At 39.0% G+C, this 20452-nt stretch overlaps 2 protein-coding genes across 2 annotated transcripts; both read right to left on the bottom strand.

Moving 5' to 3' along the window:
• Nucleotides 1-411: 411 nt before the first annotated feature.
• LOC311261368 (mortality factor 4-like protein 1) lies at nucleotides 412-12953 on the bottom strand. Its single transcript, XM_084359928.1, has 12 exons — nucleotides 12756-12953; nucleotides 12267-12313; nucleotides 12097-12164; nucleotides 11895-11981; nucleotides 10841-10921; nucleotides 10599-10624; nucleotides 9221-9309; nucleotides 8182-8283; nucleotides 7971-8059; nucleotides 5443-5615; nucleotides 2635-2719; nucleotides 412-947 (listed from the first exon to the last, which is right to left on the bottom strand). Exons 1-12 carry the CDS (start codon nucleotides 12793-12795, stop codon nucleotides 863-865), a joined length of 972 nt encoding a protein of 323 aa, XP_084216054.1. The 5' UTR covers nucleotides 12796-12953; the 3' UTR covers nucleotides 412-862.
• A 5403-nt stretch (nucleotides 12954-18356) lies between these two features.
• LOC311255815 (relaxin-3 receptor 1-like) lies at nucleotides 18357-20126 on the bottom strand. The gene has a single exon (XM_084350465.1). The coding sequence runs from the start codon at nucleotides 20049-20051 to the stop codon at nucleotides 19065-19067; it is 987 nt and encodes a 328-aa protein (XP_084206591.1). The 5' UTR covers nucleotides 20052-20126; the 3' UTR covers nucleotides 18357-19064.
• Between the last annotated feature and the right edge of the window lie 326 nt (nucleotides 20127-20452).

Below are 20452 nucleotides of genomic sequence, written 5' to 3'. Positions count from 1 at the left end.
CTCTATACTCTTGACATTTCTATTATATTCCAGAAGGAGCAACTGTAATGTATCCCAATTCCTCCCTCAGGGATCTATAAAGCATTTGTTTTATTTTCATTGCAACATTATTGATTACTGTCTCAATTACTGCTCATTGCACTCCTGTTGCACCTGCACAATTTCTGATTATTCATGAACTGAACACTTGCATGCAGGTGGATGTCTTTACACGCTCTCTTGTTGGATGAATATTAAGTCATATTCTACAGTGTGAATCTTTGATGTGTAATGTCGTGTCTTGAAGTCACTGCGAGCCTGTCCACTATATTTCAGCCTGTTTCATCAGCGAGTGACACTATTCAAAATACATCTTGCAGAATACATTTTCAAAGAACAACGACAACCAAATAATACACACGGTAAACAATGTAGAGATTGTGTAGAAACATTTTTTTTTACAAATTCATACAAATACACAAGATACAGATACAAAAACAGCTGAGCGCTGACCGTGTGAGCCAGCATTCAATTGCACCTCATGTGGCAGAAGAAGCACTAATAAATACACACATGCAACAGTAACAAATATCTATCAGATGGAATGCACAAAAAACACCAAAGAGCTGCTTGTGGAAACAGTAACTTGTCAACAGAAAAACAAATTTCCTCTATCTTTTTAAAGAAGTGAGAGAAAAAACAAACAAAGGGAGAGATTCAGCTAAAAAAAAAGGTTTTGTGATTTGTTTTTCTTAACTGTGACAAGCTCCTGAGACCTTTGTGGAGGAAGTGAATCAATTGAAGTGAAAAATCTCATCCAAGTCTGCAACAATGGCTATTTCACATGTGGTCTGGGAGACGGAGTCTTGTGTGCTGAGAGCTCTCACACAGCCTTGCGGTGGTACTCTGGAGGAGCAACCTCGTAGTCAGTGGCACTGAAGAGGGTGGATGAATTCTTTACCAGGTACCTGTAGACAATGTAGAATGTAGAAACAGTTGTCATGTCCTGCTTGCAATACCATGACCAATAGAAGTCTTGTCCACTTGAACATTAAAGGTCTCATATAATGCTCATTTTCAAGTGGGCTGTCTACTAGAAAATGTTTACATGCTTTAATGTTCAAAAAACACATTGTTCTTCTCATACTGTCCAATGCTGTAGCACCTCTATTCACCCCACCCTACATGCTGTGTGCATGTTCCTGTGGATTGAGTGATTTGATATGAGTCTTTTAAAATATAGTCATAATTTTTTGTTAGTTAGTTTAGTTTAGTAGTTATTTGGTAACATTCAAGTTGTTGCTTACTTTATTTGTTCTTTTAACTCTGATTTTGTGTCAAACACAGATAAGATCAAGTCAGCGGTTAAAATTTATTTCAAATGGAAAAACGTCCAACATATTTCATTGATATCATTAATGATTAGCCAATAATTGATTGTAAAGGCGGCCAACTATCAATTACAGAAATTGCTTAAAGGTGACGTGAATAACATTGATCATCTCATCACAATGCGATGGGAAACCTTGGGTGCTGGCATTCATGTGAATGCCACTTGACACGCACCACCCATCCAAACACTGTTGTGGACCAAGTACACCCCCTCATCACAACAACACTACCTGATGGCAGTGGCCCCCCAACAGGACAATGTGCCCTGACACACCACAAACACTGATCAGGAACAGCTCGAGGAACACAATAAAGGGCCTAAGGTGTTGACCGGGCCTCCAAATTCCCCAGATCCCGATCTGATCGAGCATCTGTAAGATGTGCTGGAGCATGTCTGATCCATGGAGGCCCCACCCCGCAACAGACAGGACCCAGAGGATCCACTATAAAACGCCCTGGTGCCAGACACCACAGGACACCCTCAGAGGTCTTAAGTCCATGTCTTGACAGGTCAGAGCTGTTTTGGCTGCACAAGGGGAACCTTCATAATATTAGGCAGGTGGTCATAATGTTATGCCTGATCGGTGTATATGATGATGAAGGTTCTCAGTCATCCAGGTCTTGGTAAGTGCTATATCGTAGGCAACTGGACTTGTTTCAGACGTGAGTAAAACAGTCCATCTATGTCAAACTGGAATGACCATCTTTGAACAGAGGAGGTGGCCTACAACACTACCTATCACCCACCTGGAATGCAGACCCTGCCACCTTTCTAGCTTCAAACAGTGTTCTGGGGACCTTATTTTCCTCTGAGAAACACTTGTCTATTCAGTTATGGAAAAAATAAATATTTCTGAGTTTGTGTTAATACCTCATTAATTGTATTAATCATTATTGTAAATATTAAAATTCTGAGATTGAATTTCCTCTCCCAAACTATATAGTGCCCCTTTAAAATAAGCACCCCTAGTTTGTTAGGATTTAGATGTTACATCATGTATCAAACACCCCTCGGGTCATCTGTAAAACCATTTTCAATATGCACTTAACCCAAATTACTCATACTTTATGATCTATCTGTTCGGTGCAGACAATCTTAGCAAAAATATTTTTTTTATATTTATTTTCCAGAGCAGAAAGTCAATTGAGGTTTTGCAACAAGCCTGGCTGCACTAATATGAATATGATGGATGACATTTGAGAATCAACCAGACATGACATTGAGTCTCTAGTGGTGGGTGGTGTGACTTAAACCTTACTTACTTGAGGAAATCTTGGAGGTAACTGAGCAGCAAAGCCAGACTCTTCTCGTCCAGTGGAGTGTAGGCCAGCATGGCTCCAATACGAACTGTCAGGGGAGGGGGCAACATATATGTGAGGGACGATGTACACAGAGACAGCAGGCTGAAGGTGATCAGATCTGATGTCTTTTTAAAGACTCTTTTAATCTAATCTAAACAGAATTCAGGTTTTCTACAGGACATAACTATTTAAAATATTAACACAATGAGATTTTTGATAAATAATTATCAGTAATGTGGATATAATGACTGAGTGGGTAAAGTAGAACAGTCTGGTAAGTTCAGAAAATTACATCACTTAATACAAAAAACAGCTAAAAAGCAGTCGTTATAACCAAACCTATTTACTTTACATGCAAGTTAAAAGGTTAAATCTTAATTATGTACTGTATGGATGACTGTTATGTAATGCTTGACTACTGTTGGTACCTGGAATGTTTGTGAAATCAGAGGTGTTCATTAAGATCAGTAATCAAATCTGATTAGTTGTCTTAGGAAGCCAGCTGAGTCATCTTTAAATTCAATTTCCCCTCATTAAAAAAACAATGTTAACATCGGAACACAATGTCTCAGTTAATGACTCACTGACTAGATTATAACTCCAGGGACTCTGGGTATCCTTATTCTTATTTGTGTGCATATCCATTATTTATGTTATATAGTGTTAGTTATACATGTTAGTTGTTGTTTTAAATCATTCTGAACTGTGCGGTAAAATCCAGTGTTGGGGGTCATTGGAATACTCAGATTACTTTTTTTGTTGTCACGAGTAACAAAACATGTTAGTTTCGCAATTAAAGTAATTATTTAGTATGTTTCCAATTAAGTACCTGTTCCATTTGTTTCCACAAAAAAACAGACAGAAAAAAAAGAAAATCATTCTGCACTGTTTCTGTTTCTCTCTTACTTCTCCACAGGCAGTACACAGCCACCTTCAGATATGTAAGTGTGATTGTGTTGTGTCACAGCATGAATTTAATTAAGGGCAATTACAGGTTTAACTAAAGTAGCAAGATGGTCAGAGCAGAGAGGGCAGCCTCTGGTTCATTAGTCACCTGTTGAAACATGAGGTGCTACAGACTTTACAAACCTGTGTTTTCTTGTTTTCTGAGAGGCAGCTGCTAAAAATGTTTGTTTCAACTGGGGGTGTCACGATAAACACAATAACCCTGATATTAAAAAACGTATATACCGATATCGTGTTATTAATTATACATATGATAATACTGTGTGAATAATCCAGCAAAGGTGTTTGGCCTTGTGCATCTTTTCACTAGTAAGTTAGTTGAACTGTTTTTTCTGTACACTCTTACAGTTATGGTTACAAACTCCCTCTCCATACACTTGTATATTTTGAGGGTAACTTTTTTGCCAAAAAAAAAGAGTTTTCTCCCCAGATTTCTATAGATATAGTTATCGTGAATTCACGTGGCCACAATAATCGTGTAGTGTAAATCTGATATTGTAACAGCCCTAGCTTCAACTAATTCAGTGGTCTTATTGTTAGCAGCCAAAATGCTGTGCAGCTGCTACCAGTCAAGTTCCCTCTGTGTCTGTTTACTTTCACATACTTCAAATAATTAAACTTTTTTCATTGCAGTTAAATTGCAAAATTGTAATTTTGTCAAAATACAGCCCGACCAATACTTGATTTTTGGGGGAGATGCCAACACAGATACTAGCAAGTGGAGAAATTCCGATATCAATATACTGGCCAATATTCTTATATTCGCGGAATATATATACATACTTTTTTTTTTTGCAATAATCCCTCAGATGTGTTTATCAAATACTTGTGACAAAGGTGTGCATGTAATGGAGGCAGGATATTTTGAAACAATACTCACGGGTAAATTGATGCATATAAATTACCACAAGAAGCTTTTTCTGCATTATGTTCTGTATAAAAAAGTTTTCATATCACCTAATCTATGGCAATACCAATACATCTATGATTGGCTAATGTTGGCAATCATGTCCCCCAATCGATGTATCGTTCGGGCTCTAATATGCGCCCTATATCCACTCCATTTTATGTTTTGTAATCAAAGATAAAAGATGATTCAAGAGCTGTGAAGGGCATATTGCTTCATCGTTCCTGTTACTATCAGCTTGCAGTTACAAACTCTGGGTCGTAGAACATGCTATTCAATGTAAGTAGAGTCAATACATTTAAAGGAAGATGTGCAGCCTCTGGACAATATAAGCAGCAACACGAGCAAGGAATTGGGGTTTTTCAAAAGTAACAATACCCAACACTGGTGTAATCTCTAATAGCACAACAATACTGCGATAACTTGGTCTCATATTAATTTGCTGCTTCCTCAGGGGAACTTACTTTTGAAAAAAAAAAATTAGTAAGGGACAAAAAAGTGAAAACACCGAAGGCTGAAGCTTACGTTCAAATGTGAACTTGAACTGCTTAAGCCTCTCCTTAGAACATTCAACAAAGAAAGCAAGATGTCAACTCAAATGAATGGTTGGAGACAGCAATGCCTCTCTTTAACCTCACAGAGTTAAAGTGGAGAACATTTCACATTTCCTTAACCTAGACACTGGAACTATAAAACTACAACATTCAATTTCCTCCTGCATCCTCTTTACCTGCATGAAAAAAATGTCCTAGGAATCACATCAATCATTTGAAAGCACTTCTATTAGTACAAAGAGGCACTTTATTTTTTGTACCATGTTAAAACCCTCCATCCAACCACCCACTTCAAAGTGTGTGTAATATATAAGTAATATATGTGTGTTTTAGGGTCCCTACCAAACAGGCGCAGCAGGTGTGGAGCTCCGTACACCTGAGACATCGCCATATCTGGGTGTTCAGACAGGATCTCAGCATACTGCGGCCTCTCGAACTTGTAAAGCAGCTGCGTGCCCAGCATGACGTTGAAGTACTCCCGAATCCCCGCCACCACTTCGTTAACTGCATACTCCCTGTGGAGGAAGAGAGAAGAGTCGCATGTTTCTCTGGAGGGAACGTCCTCAGAAATTTTAGAGGTCGCAGTTTAAAAGAACCCTGAATTGTTCAGGTTTAAAAACTTGATTGAGACCGGAAATACAACATGCTTGGAGTTTATTTATGTCAAAGTTAAGTTTACAATGTGATGAGATGCAGTTTAGACCGTCTGGTGTGTTCACCTTCTAACAGAAAGAAAATTGGAAATGTAAAACTTGAGACTCTGCTGATGGAAAGTGGTAAAGTTACAAACTATGACGACAGAAATCAGACCAAGAAGAAAAACAATAAGTAATCAGTGATCAAATTAAGTAATCCGTTAGTCCTATTAACCTACAAGAATCCAAACTGTTTATCTTACACACCAGTCTTGCTGCACAGATTATGAAATTATTGGCTGAAATTGATATTTAAAATAACCATATGGTTTGATTCGGGATGTTTTTTCTTGTTGTTCATTTTGTTTTTGTTGTTATTTATTCCCTGTTTTGTGCCAGGGGAGAGCACTGGCACAAAAAAGAGCACTGATTCAATCATAGAAATTCATAAAACACATTTTTAAAATAACCTTCTTTCACATGAAATAGCTAGCAGTCGATACCAGTCAACAAGGCTGATACTGATCAGGGCTAATGATAGTCTTGCTCGTGCCCAGGACAAGATTATTTTCCCTCTGTGAACCCCAGAACATGTATATCATGGCAGTATTGAGTTCCAATTATTTCTACTACTCTCATTTTCTGTGATAGAAAGAGAGGAACACACACTTCAAAAACATTTATTAAGTTTGGTTCAATATTCAGTTTATTACAAGTCTTCTGAAAATGTGACCAAATCCGCTGGCTCAAAAATATCACACTAACAGTAACTTGAACAATCAATTTTGATGATCATAGTAAGTTTTGTGAAACAAATTTGCTTTGTAGCGTGGCCTCTTAACTTCTTCTGAGTGATTATGATTGATAATGGCTGATGACTTTTCTGGGCCCATTTTAATAGGGCTTGTTTGATACACCCACAAGACTCCGCCACAAACACTACAATGGGAAAGTCTAAGGAGCTCAGCATTGATCTGGTCAGGAAAGTCACCTGGAGCCATTTTCAAAGCAGTTACAGGTCCCAAGATCAACTGTGCAAACAACTGTTTGTAAGTATAAAGTGCATTCTTTGTTTGGCCACAATGACGAGCAATATGTTTGGAGGTGAGAAGGGCAGGCCTTTGGACAGAATCACTCTCCTCTGTTTGGCCTAAAAACCCAGTTATTAACTATACTATTTTATTGTTTTTGAAAGCTACTCTTTACTGATTTCTTTTTTACTTTACTTTTATCTTGCTCTTTTAAGTGTTCCACATTTAGCGATTGTGGTATTTTAAGAGTTTTTACATTTTCTGTTCTGCCCTCTTGTTTTCACTCACTTCCACTAGACTTCCTTGTGTTTGGCTTGACTGTTGAGTGTTTATTCTGTAATATTGTCTTCCTGAGTTTCCTGCTTTTGCTTGATTGTCAATGCACTTTGTAAACTCTTTTTTTAAAGGGGCGATATAAAATAAAGTTTATTATGTTGTGGGGCTGTTTTGCTGCCAGTGGATCTGATGCTCTAAAGAAAGTATATGGGTTAATGAAGATTATCTTCACATTCTTCAGGTAAACCTAAACTCGTCAGCCAGAAGATTTGTTCTTAGGTGCAGTTGGGTGTTCCAACAGGACAATGATCCCAAACACACATCAAAAGTGGTAAAGGAATGGTTAAGGAAATGGTTTTTGTGACAAAGTAGTGTGTGTTATGTTGTGTATGACAGATATATCCTGCAACCCTAACTGAAATTAATAAATCACACATAAATAAAATGTAGATGCTTCTCACACATGTTCAACTTGGCAGCACAGAAGATCAGCACGGCTTCAAGGTGGGAACCCAAGATTAGTGTCACCAATTCAGAATCTGAACAAATGTGAAATATGGTAACAATCTCCTCTTCTCTTCCTGAGTTACTGCAGTGAATAATGACCAGAAAAGATTACGATGTCACAGGGGAGATGACCTTTAACCTTTTGTATATAACATGTCATTGCCCTCTTGTTCTATCGTACGTACAGGCAGATGGACGAAGCCTCCGGAGGCGTTAAAATGTGGCATGTCTGGAAAAATGGCAAGCAGCATTTACGATTTTATATAAATGGGCTGAACAAGGAAACACATTACTTATGCTCATTTAAATACATTTCATAAATTACACACGATTGTGGTGAAACTGCCTGTAATTCATCTCATATAAGAGGTTACAGACATGGATGTGGAAGAATGCATGAACATAGTGTTTTTATTCTTACTTATTGTCCAAGTTTCCTTTCGATTTCTTATAGTTTGCATAGTCCTCCAAAACGGTCTCTACGTTCTTCTTCGCAGGCAGATGAAACAACTGTAAGAAGCCAAATGCAAAAGAAGTAGCAGGACGACATTAATTTTTGATATAGAGATTTTTTCATTGTAGCGGAAGGAAATCTACAGCAAACACAGGAACATGTTTTGTGTTTTGTTCACCTGTTTCTGTCGGGTGATGAGGTCCCAGTCGTCCACCAACCAGGGTTTCAGCTCCTCAGGGATCTTTACTTTCACCTCCACACGGTTGGTGAACATCTCCTCCTGAACACAAATGTGTGTATTTCAATGTGTGTTATGTTCAATGTGAGCAACACTGCCTCTCTTTCACTTCTTAAGTGTTTATTTTTAACCCAACACATCTTTCCTGTTGCTACAGGTCGACTGTACCCTTCACCAGTAAATGTTCAGGTTTTTAATGACTTAAGTGCTCTTATCTTCTGTTGACACGCTGCTGTGTGTGCAGGTCAAAATTACATTTATTGCTGGCTGCACGGTGCCAACATTTTCTGACGCTTCTTGCTTTCTAAAGCGAACTAAACCATTTTTCTCCCCGGTGTACACACCAGAAAGAACTCAATCTGCGATCAACAATCACTTACTGTGGCTCACAGGGTAGTGGTCACATTCATGCATGAATAACTGATTCCACAAACAGCTATGTGAGCCGGATGAAATCAGAAAGGACAGGGTCTTTTTGTCCTTTTACAGCCCTTCGCTTAAATTTCACACAGTAATTTGGACACTTTAAGGTTATTTTTAGACTGACATCTCCATATTTCCCAGGAAGGAAGGTCAGTCTGCAGTTTCTATGAAAGAATCTGTCGGGTCAAATAATCAACTATGGTTTCAATCTATGACTGTACAGAAGACTTGTGATCAAAATGTCTCTTTTGATTGTTTTCTCTATTAACTGATTGGTTGTTTTGTCCATCAAATGTCAGAAAATGGGGAAAAATCTTTTTCAAATCAGTGTTTCCCAAAGCCCAAGATGACGTCCTACAATGTCTTGTTTTCCCACAACCCAAAGATTTTCAGAAACCAGAAAATATCCACATTTAAGAAGTTTGAATCTGAGAATTTTTACTTTTTTGTGTGTGAACTCAAACTGATTAATTGTTCATCAAAATAGTTGTATAATAATCAGGTGGGAATGTTTTCATGTGAGTCCATGGTGTGACCAATAATTGATGACACTTACACTCTCCACAGTTGGATCAACCCGAGCCCTCTTCTTCCGGGGTCCCTGGGGTGTTTCTCCGCTGCTGGTGCCTTCACCCGGCCCTGGGGCTAAACAAGACACACATTACAGCTTATAAATTATGTAGAAATGAAGGTTTGAGGTTTTAGTGAAAACGTCTGGCAGGTTGTGAATGTCTTGTACTGAACAGTCCCGTAAAAAGCTCCCTAAAGAGGACAGCGCTTTTAGGGTGTAATGGATGAGCAGGTAAACAACGTGTTATGTAGTCTGTTTTTTTTATCTGCCAAAAAAGTAAAAGGACATGTAAGATCACTTTAGCCAGTTCTATCTACTACTGCAAACTCCTGATATCTTTTTTCCTAACAGATTCAGTGGGCCTTCCAACATGAACATGTTTGATAAAAAGCTAAAAAGAAAATAAAAAAATACACATAATATGACACACATTACAGTGACTAATTCATGAACATATTACCTGAGATTACCAAATGTAAAAGGCTGTTTTTGTACATTTCTTTCGGATATGAATAAAACATTATAAGTAAGAAGCTCCTCGTCTGCACTTCCAGAAAAAACAGTACTAATACACACGGCTCACTTTAAATGCCCGAATGGCCAAAACAAGAAGCACAAATCATATAATGACGGGACAAATTTCATTTCTTTGATATTTTTTGACATTTCACTGTAATATTTAAAGGGACGGTTCACCCCAAAATCAATAATACATATTTTTCCTCCAACTTGTAGTGCTACTTATCCAGCTAGATTTTTTTGGTGAGAGCTGCAGTGTTTTGGAGATGTCTGCCTTCTCTTGATTTTAATGGAACTAGATGGCACTCAGCTTGTGGTGTTCAAAACGGCAAAATAATGCATTTGAATGACTTGACAGCAATGTGTCTTTCCAGGAATCATGACCCGTTTAGTCAGGATAATCCACTTACCTTGTTGTGAGCAGTTTTAATGTAGGAACTATTTGCTTTCTGTATCACCGCACAGAAGGAAGTGTGCACCTACTCATGGACGAGACACTTAGGAACCTCGGCTGAGCTGTAAGTTTAGCTTGCTTCGTTAGCTCGCCAACTCAAACCCAAAACAATCTACAAGGATAATTAGCACTGCAGGTAAGAGGAAAAATATTTTCTTAAATGTTATTGGTGATGAAACAAACTGTTCTTTGATTTCAGTTCTAAGTGCTGTATCGTAGACAACTGGACTAACGTCTTCAAGAAACTGAAACAACACCAGTTGCCTACGATACAGCACTTACAACTACCATGACCTGGATGGATCAATATCTTTGATTTTAGGTTATAAAAACACAATTTTCTTAAGTTAAAGCTACTACTAACATGTCATGTAGAAACATTTTACTTACTCTTCTGTTTTGCCTTTTTCACTTTCCTAGGATGAAAAAAAAAGAAAGCTCTTATAAGCGACAATATGATGTTATACATTTACCCTGTGAGGTAATCCAACACAGTTACCACATTCAGTACATACTGTACATACGTTACTCTATTCAATACTCTATTCAATAGGCCAACATTATGTCAATTTATATGATGTGTTTATAGTATGTTTGATTATTAGAGGGGAGAAAACAAGGTAGACACTTACAGATCAACATTTTTCTGCTGCACAGCAGCAATCTTCTTGCTTGGTGCTAAACCCCTCATCTTTCCCTCAACATAATGGTCCCTGAAGAAGAAGAAAAAGAGTCAGGATCATTACATACATCAACTTAAGAATCATTTATGCTCAACGTTAGATACACATACGGATATGGACGAAGTCTGAGTTTATTACATCTGTTTTTCTGCATGTTTTCTAAAAGCTTACAGATACGGCCATCAGAGCAGAACCTCCAGTAGTTGTGGCAGACAGTGTAGCAGTGTAGCTAATAGTTCAAGCAAGACACTATCACGAGACATGACGAAGCAGTTTTAAAAATGGCAGAACTTTTTAGGAGAGGTTATGTGAGTCGGGCACAGAGACAAACGGTTACTACATAACAGCTTGGAGGAGAAAAGTGGAGATCTGTACAAGACCAATTTGAGTCCAAGCGATGACTTCTAATGGTTGTACTGCTTAACACCCATGACAACATGAGGGACGTATGGATGTATGTGGGCAGTGGCGGTTATATTGTTTGAAAACAGATTAATCTATTTGCGTACCTAAAGGGAGCATAAATGAGCCTTTAAAACATGTAACTTAGATTTGCCGATGTACTGAACTGTCAGGAGCACTGTGTTTCAACTCACAAAGCAACTAATAATACATTTATGGTAAAAATGTCATTGGCAATGTGAAAATTGTGTTACTTTTGTTTATGTTGAAGCTATGTGGGTAAAAATGATGCTCTGATTCATCATCATCACAGCACAAACAAAGAAAAACTCACTTGCATTTCCTGGACTCGGTACATTTGTTAGAGGTACTTTTTGGGTGTAGATGCATGTGGTCATAAACATCACCAGAAAACTCGAAGGCACTCTCTTTTTAAACAATTAGAATGCCTTCATTGTCGTGGGATGGTCATGTTAGACCTTGACAACAAACTCTGATGTGAATATGCATCAAGCCTTCGTCTGGGAGTTAATAATCAGGCAGTTTAATTGTTTATAAAGAAGTGCCTTGGAGTTTTGTTGTGCTTTTTAGAGAAACTTACTGATTGGCCTTTTGAAGCTCTTTTTGTTTCGCAAGGTTGCTGTCCACATATTTGAGAACTCTGCTTTCAGGAACCCATTCATCCCAGCTGGAGGAGAGAAAAACAATGTCATAAACATGATGACAGTCAGTGATTTTACTCAGATCAAACACAGCTGACGATTAACACAGACAGGAAGTCAAACTGTATCCAGGCTGCTCACTTTTTGTTCCATCCGCTGTAATGAATGAAGTATTTAATCTGCTTATCCTTTATGTTGATCTTTACGCACTGTAAAAACAGGAGACACACAGATGAATGTTGACAATGTTGGCTGACATTTGTGTTGCAGTTAATAATCAACTGATAACATGGACTAGTATTGAAACAAACCTTTGCCTCATAGAGCAATGGCCCATGAAAGCACAGGACTCTTTCACCTGCGAGGAGCAAAACAAATGTTAGCACTGAGGGAAAAACACACAGAATAACCACAATACATTTTACTGTAGTAACTCGTTAGGCTGCCATGAAGGTTTTGAGCTGATATAATTTGGTCTGACGGGGTTTCAGCAGCTCTTTGTGTGCCAATGACTGTCTAGTAAATAAAGCTTTAGCTCATACATAGCATAAATAACAAGCTAGCTAGCTGTTAGCCTAACGTTAACGTCTGTTTCACACATTTAGCTTCATTTTAAGTTAATAGCTTTAATATATGTTGATTTTTGGCATGTTTCAACTGATTTCCTCACATATATGAGCAGTAATAAAGGCTGTGTGGCTCTGTCTCCCTCCCTGGAGACCACTATTGTCGAGCTGGAGCAGCAGCATCAACAACAACAAACCCGCCCCCCTCCAGTCGCGCTCTTTTTCTCAACAAACCTTCTTGAAATTTAGGTTTAGGGTCCTGTTTTGGCGCCATTCACAGACTCAGCTGATCGGATCTCTGAGGGATCAAATTCGTGCATTGCCAGAGTCCATTTCTTCCAGGCGCAAACACCTCCGACATTGGAGCCAAAGCGAAGGAAGAAGCCGAGAATGGCCTGTCTGCCGCTGGGTCACCTGACCGCCGCCGAGACCCGGAGCGGCGCTGCGTTCAGGGGCTCCTCCTGAAGCTCGGAAAAACAATGATTGATGTTGAGCAAAGGCAGGACAAAGATCTCACAGACTTAGATGGTAGTTTCTCCAGCACAGTTTGTATATTGACGCCTTCGGTGACGCTTTTTTAATATGCACTTTTTAATTTAAATTTACTCTGTTGTATTCATGTTATTTTTTGCTTGTTCAAAGTGGTATCATTAGCAGAGAGTAACCCATGGTTCACACAGGGCGAATTCGGGTAATCTGGGTGATGTGGGACACCTAAACTCAAGTGTTATTATTTTCTCTTCTTTTACTATAAGAGAACTTTTACTATGAAATCACATAGAAAGGGGCAGGGCACTTTTCAGTCACAAAGCATCCCTGAGAATTGCATGATAAAATCAGCGACAAAGGATTCTGATCAGATTAATGATCATATTTGATCAAATTATGTTTGTGATTTGTTAAGGCAACAAAATATTCATTCAAATGTTGAAAATGTGTTTTAGTCTTTTTTATAAAACTGTTAAGACTGTGGGACAGCATGGTTGGGGTAATCTGGGATGTTCAGAATAATCAAATTAATAATCGGTTCATCTAATTGTTGCTTGGCTGATTTTTAATAGATTTTTTTTGAAATGCCATGACATCTTAAATGAATGCTTCAAATGCATTTAAATGAATGAACCTGATAATATGTCAACTTTAGAAATAGTATTTTTAATGATATAAGATGAGATGAGATGTTTATGTGAATTCATTAAGTTTCACAAGTTTTACATTTTCTTCTTCAGCTTTCTGTCCTTGTCATTGTCCTTGTCTTTTAATTGTGATATTGATCTTGGCATGCATAAAATAGGGTGATTTGGCCTTTTTTAAAGCCTTATACAAGTGTCCCAGATCACAAAATGACCTGTCCCAGATTATCAAATTTTGGTACAAAGAGCACTAATAGGTGTGGCATGTCTCCTCCGGGTATGATATCTACACTCTGTCTCCTGGTGTGGTTAGAAAACATCTTAGGGATTTCAGAAAGGTGTAATCTATGTGTGTAGAGTGTTGGCTAGATATTGTAATAGGTCACAGAAGTCAAAATTGCAAAAAATGTCCCAGATTACCTGAATTCAACTCATCAATAACACTTGTATGCTGTTTTACATGATTTTGCTTCTAATGTTCTACTTATATGTCTTAACTTTCCTATATTATGTCTTTTTTCACATTCATACTTGTATTTTTGGTGTCTCCTAGAAAACGTATACATCCAATATAAACCCCCCATCATGCAGCACCTCTATTCACCCTCTGTCGAACACTCCATTCTCTGTCTCTTTAAGGCCCTTCTCCCGGCACTCCCACTCTGCTCTGATTGGTCAGCTTTCACAGGCCTGAGCAGGCACCACCCACCATATTTTCACATCAGCTCCGCCTGTGCTGTTGCAACCAGAGCTGTGCTGGTGGCGGTGATTGTAGAGAAACATTTTGGTGCATGAATTATGACCCTTGATCTGTCTTGACAAAAATTAAACTGGTCTCAATATAAAGTAGTGTGTGTGAGCGTAAGATTACCTACTTCCAGAAGTTTCAGTGACTTCAGTAAACTTAGATGGGTTGCCGGGCAAAAGACTGAAAATGACATTTTTGTGGAGTCACCACACCAGTGTTTCTCAGCCTTGTCAGGCCTGTGACCTGTTGGGTCACAAACTTCTCATGAACTCTGAGTTGTCACATTGTCATGTGAATTTGAACATGACATTCATCAATCAAATGATTGTTATTCAGTAGGTTATATCAGTTTTCCTTCATCAACTCATCTGCCTGTCAGTGAAGTAAACACCACATGAGAGTCACAGCTCTATATAATGACAAATTAAGATCCAAGCATTAATGTCTTTTTCCTTTTTTTCTCCATGTTTTGACATAAAGACAAGCAGGAATGACTTGGAAAAACAGAGATATGTGAGGACCACTGCATTAACTAAGAGATAGACTGCAGGTTCAGTCTCCTGTGAGGGACTGTGTTTGTTGTAGACTGAAAAATCCGCTGAATTCCTACCAGCTGTCCCCACAGACAGACTACATCATCCTAATTACCCTTCCAAGAGTAAACAGCTTCTCAACCCTCAAATAATGTTTATCTGATCCTGTGGAGGTCAAGCTAAAATGGAAAGATTAGACATTATTGATGAGTGACTGCATGAGAAAAACACGAACGAATCATTAGACAATGTCAAACAGACTCAAGGGAGGTGGAACAAATATCTTCGAGGCATTTTTTTATACTGGTACAACTGTCAAATAAAGCCAATGAGAAACCAATGACCCCATGTAAATGACTTTAAAAAGTATTTTACTGGCTGTTTAAAACCTCTTTTCTGCCTCTTTCAAGCCCTTGTTGAGACTACATAGTCTACAAATCGAGTGCATTTTTCAATCTTACCAATATTTTAATTTGAACAAAATCAACAAATATAGACTTTTTTTTCTCAGCAGCTACATACACGGAAAACTACTGAGCAAAAAAATAGTACAAAAACAAACACTAAATACATTTACACAAATTATAAGTGATTCTCAAAGTAAAAATAATTATCAATAGCAGCAAAATATTAATCAAATAAAAAGTTTAATTTAAAAGGTTTTTTGAAAATCAAAGGAGACCTATTATGCATTTTTGTTTATTGTCCTTCAGTGTGTTATAAAGGTTCATGTACATGTAAAAGATCTTTAAAGCTGAAAAGGTCAAAGTCTGCACCAACAGAAGCTCCTCTCTCCCACAGAAAACACTGACCTCCTGAAACACCTTTCAGTAGTCCCGCCTTTAATTCTGTGACTTTGTGACATCACACTATGTCATACATTTGCATAATTTATGCCTAGTGACTAGTTTGGCTCATAAGAATTGATTTAGCACAACTGCTCTGTTGTTGTTAGCGGTGCTGGGTCAGGCGTGTGAGCTGATCAATCAGAGCAGACTGGGTATACAGGAGGGTACGAGAAAACTGATGTGTTTTTTGAGCATTAAAGCATGTAAACTTACTCTCAAACTGACCCAAAATAAAATTGGGAACCTGAAAGTGAGCATAATATGTCTCCTTTAAACATTAAGAACATAAGAGTTGCAATAAAACACAAAACACAATTTTATCTTTAAATTTGATTACATTACTTTTCTCCACAAGTTAAACAGACTTCCCAGGGTTATTGAAACTAAATTCCTCCATGTGAGTTCAAACCGTACTTGACCTTACTGAAGGAAGGCAAAAGGACAAAAAGTTAGCTTATAAGCTGCTATCCAAAGTGCGAGCAACAAAAGGCAGACAAACAAAAGCTGGCAACAAAAAGGGAACGAGGAAAATCTAAGAAAACTAAAGAGCAATACAAAAACAGAGGACAAACCATAAAGCCACGGGGAACAAATCAGGAACACAGCGAACAAGAAGACCAAGGAACAGAAACAGGTATGCAGGAGACAAAGGATGAAAACAGATGAACTGACAAGTAGTACAGGTGTACGCTGACAAAAGGGCGGGAAAAAAGACAAAGACAGGAAGTGGAGAGTCTTATATGTACTCGAGTGAGATTTTTTCATATTTTATAGTCAAACAACAGTGACTGCCTGTTTGGCCGTCAATTTGGGAATATTTGTTTTTTAATCAGTTATTTAACATTCCAAGCAGCACAGTCATGTATAGAAGGAAAGTGCCTCATTTTGAGTTTTTCTACCATTTAAAATGCAACAATGTATAAGTAACTATCTGTGTATCAATATATGATAGAAATGACATAAAAAATTAAAATTAAAAATAAATATTATAAAATATGTAATGAAAGTAGTCGCGTCATTGGTGTTACTGTGTGACAAAAGTCTATTATCTTCTAATAAAAATCCCACTGATGACATCACTTTACTTCCTTCGACCTATTTCCTGAGGAGCTATGAAGAAATGACATGGTTCAGTCCACTGTCTCTTTTCATTTTTAAGACATTTACACATTTATCTCCAGATTTCATGTGAAGCTTTCCGTAGACGTCACTGGTGTGACTGACTTTATGAGTAGGGAACTGTAAAAAAAAAAGTAGAATACAAATGGATTGAACTACATGATTTACTGAGTTTACATGACCGACATGATGTGGTTTGATGGCCTGTAGCAGATATTTTATAAAATGCATTTTTCATGGATAGTGTCACTGGTATTACTTTCCTTATGAGTAAGTGACCCAAATGTATGTCTATACTTTCTACCTCTGCCTGCCTGTATGAGACCAGTGAAGGTAAAGTGTTCCTTTCATGACAGTACAATCACTAATGGTGAGTGTTATGGATGTTCAGAGTTCACTTTTTTATGCACACTGCTGCCCACGTGCCTTGTGTGTACATTATGGTATATGTTCTCTATGTGTGTGAGAGAGAGGTTTCAGCTATGAGTTGTCCTGAACACAATCTTAAAGAGGCACTATGTTGTTTTGGAGAAGAGAATTTTTAACAATTACAATATTAACGAGGTAATAATATAAACTCAGAGGTATTTATTTTTTCCATAACTGAATAAACAAGCTGTTCTCAGAGGAAAATAAGGTCCCAAGAACACTGTTTGAAGCTAGAAAAGTGGCAGGGTCCGCCACATATAAACAGAGTAAAACAATATGAAATTGTGTTGTCCTTTAAGGTCAGTTTGTTCATTCATTTATTCAGTCATGAGAACAAAGAGAGTTTGTTTATTTAGTTTGTCTAGGCATATAAAAATCAGGCGATGAAGATTCTTCTCTTCTGATTAAAACGTGTTCCCCAAAACTACATAATGCACCTTTAAATTTCTAAATTAAATCAGTGCAACTTCACCAAAATGATCACGTCAGTAAACCTAAATCAAAGAAAACAGATCGATGGGTCCTTTAAAGTCTTTTGTCCATAAAACAGAAATTGTTCATCTTCTGTTCTGTTCAATTCAGTCTACATCTGCAGACAGTTTCCTTTCTATTAGACATAAATGAATCCTAGTTTCTCATATGAATGTGCTCACACAACATCCGGCTGTGTGTTCACGTGTGCTGCAGCTCCCAGACCCATTCAGTCAGGCCTTAATGTGCTGCTCGTTCATGCATGCAGCCACCGTTCTCTATCAGACAGCTCTGTGTTGAGCATAAAATCCATTATGTCTGTTCTATCCACCTGCCTCACATGTTGATGACTGCTTAGCTCATAAAGTTTATGTGCTTGTCAGTGAGACCTGAAGCAGCCAGATGACTCATAATTCAGACCTACCATCAAATGTTATCACCTGTGAGGATTGAACTCGTGTGCGTCAGACATGCTGCCCCCTCTTTGTATGAATTCAACAGGTGGCCAGTTCTACATATTGTGCCTTTAATTATGAGGAAAACTAACCCATGTGACAGCTTGAGTATGTTTTTATTATGACACATTAAAGACACAGTTTTTTTTTTCGTATTTACAGCAATCTTATGTCATACACTTTGTTGTTGGTTTTTTACCCCAACTCTTGGTTTTGGCACACTGAGGTCAATATTCACATCGTAGAAACGTGACCTTTAACTTCCCCCCTTTTCCACAGCCGATGATGAGGTCCATGATTGTCTTATAATCACATTTATCAGACACTTTGTACATTTTTAGCTTAGACGTTCACAGAAGCGCTCTCAGCTGTAAGGCGAGCACACTAATGCGCGGTTCACTGTAATGCGCAATTACGCACGCAATCACTGAGAGTATGGACTAGAGATATATCACTCCTAATGGATATTTAACATGTAATGCCACAGTGGTCACACGTGTAATAATCTTTCACAAAATAACCGATTCCTGTGTGTAAATCCCTGAACTAGCTATGGTTTCTTTAAAGAAAATTTGCCACTTTACGCACGCGTTTAAAGACAAAAAGTGCAACTGAAAGTCACATTTTCCAAAAGCAGAATCGAGTAAACAGTCTTGACAAGATGTTGTTTGTCCTTATTTTGCTCTCTGACTCTTCTCCTCTCTTGCTTCGTCCCTTATTTGTCGTGCGCACTCGGTGCGTCTTGGTTATAGTTTGTGAAAACATTTCGCGCTCTGTCGGATCATCAATAAACTCCAAAAACATACTCTATCCTCTGTGTATCAGATCCTTCAGTTTGCTCCTGAACTCCTTCCTCATGAGGCAGTAAATAATCGGGTTCAGGCAGCTGTTGGTGTGCGCCAGACACACGGTCAGCGGGAACACGTATGTGTGCACTATGTAGTACGCTTTGTCCCAGTTTACAGCGTTCAGTTTGACCAGCACGCTCCACAAAGTGATGGCGTGGTTCGGCATCCAGCACACGAAGAAGGACAGCACGACAATAGTGATGGATTTTGTAACTTGGGATCTCCGTTTGGGGTTGCTTGTTTTCATACTCCGGTTGCGGACGAAACGCAGCAGCATGATGTAGCTGATGGACACGATGGACATCGGCAACACGAAACCTACAACTATTTTCTGTATGTGATAAAGTGCCAGCCAGTACTGACCACCGGGAAACCTCAGCAGACAGAGTTTCTCTCCGGTTACGTTGCTGAGAGTTGAGAAAATCGACGTGGGCGCAGTCGCCGCAGTCGCCAGTGTCCAAATAATCGCGCAGATCCACTTGGTGGAGCAGGACCGGTGCGCGGTACTGTTCTTCAGAGACGAGGCCACCGAGCAGTAGCGGGTCACACTCATGGCAGTGAGGAAAAACACGCTGGCGTACATGTTCATCACGGTGACCGACAGGATGATTTTGCACATGGCGTCTCCAAACGGCCAGCTGAAGTCCAGCGCGGTGTCCACGGCCCAGAAGGGCAGGGTGAGCACGAACTGCAGGTCGGTCACCGCCAAGTTGAGCACGTAGAAGTTCATCTTGGACTTCTTCCTCTCTTTTTTGACCCTGATGAAGAAGAGCACCAGCAGGTTGCCCACGAGTCCCGCAGCGCACACTACAGAGTAAACCAGGCAGATGAGGAATCTCAGGATCGGACTCCCGTCAGCTGACACGTCGATGTCCTCCAGCTTGCTGAAGCAGTCCATCCCCGCCAGTGACCTGTTCAAACAAAGACTTTCATTCTCTTCATTCATGATTCCAGCAGCTTCACGGATAAATCAAGACAATCTGATCAGTGAAAACATGTCTACACGCAGCTGGATCTTGGAGTGCCACATTAGTGAAAGGCGCACGATGCCTCCAGCTCCTCCGTCTGAATCCACCCCTCCCTCTTGCCGTCTCCCCTCCTCCCTACTCATAATCATCCAACACCACCGCTCTCAGCTGTGACAGGATGAAAGGAATGGTGGGGTTGAGGTGTTCATTGGCTTATATTAGGTTTGATGCGTCCATCCGTCTTGCGCGTAATGGAGGCTCCACGGAGCGCGCGGCTTCCCCATCCCCGTCTCCATCACTTTGAATCTAAAGATAAACCCCTAATTAATGATTTCAGATGAACACGTTAAGCAGAGTTTGTGTCACTGCCAGGAAGGCA

Source organism: Pagrus pagrus (assembly GCF_965226575.1).
Source record: "Pagrus pagrus genome assembly, chromosome: 1".
In the NCBI taxonomy this organism is placed as follows: Eukaryota; Metazoa; Chordata; class Actinopteri; order Spariformes; family Sparidae; genus Pagrus; species Pagrus pagrus.
This window is presented reverse-complemented; position numbering and strand designations above follow the sequence as displayed.

Coding starts and splice junctions, on each gene's coding strand:
- LOC311261368 (XM_084359928.1), bottom strand. CDS start 12,795: ATGGCGCCAAAACAGGACCCTAAACCTAAATTTCAAGAAG. Junction 10,625..10,840: donor CAGCAGAAAAATGTTGATCT/GTAAGTGTCTAC, acceptor TTTTCATCCTAG/GAAAGTGAAAAAGGCAAAAC. Junction 8,060..8,181: donor TCATCACCCGACAGAAACAG/GTGAACAAAACA, acceptor GGCTTCTTACAG/TTGTTTCATCTGCCTGCGAA.
- LOC311255815 (XM_084350465.1), bottom strand. CDS start 20,051: ATGAATGAAGAGAATGAAAGTCTTTGTTTGAACAGGTCACTGGCGGGG.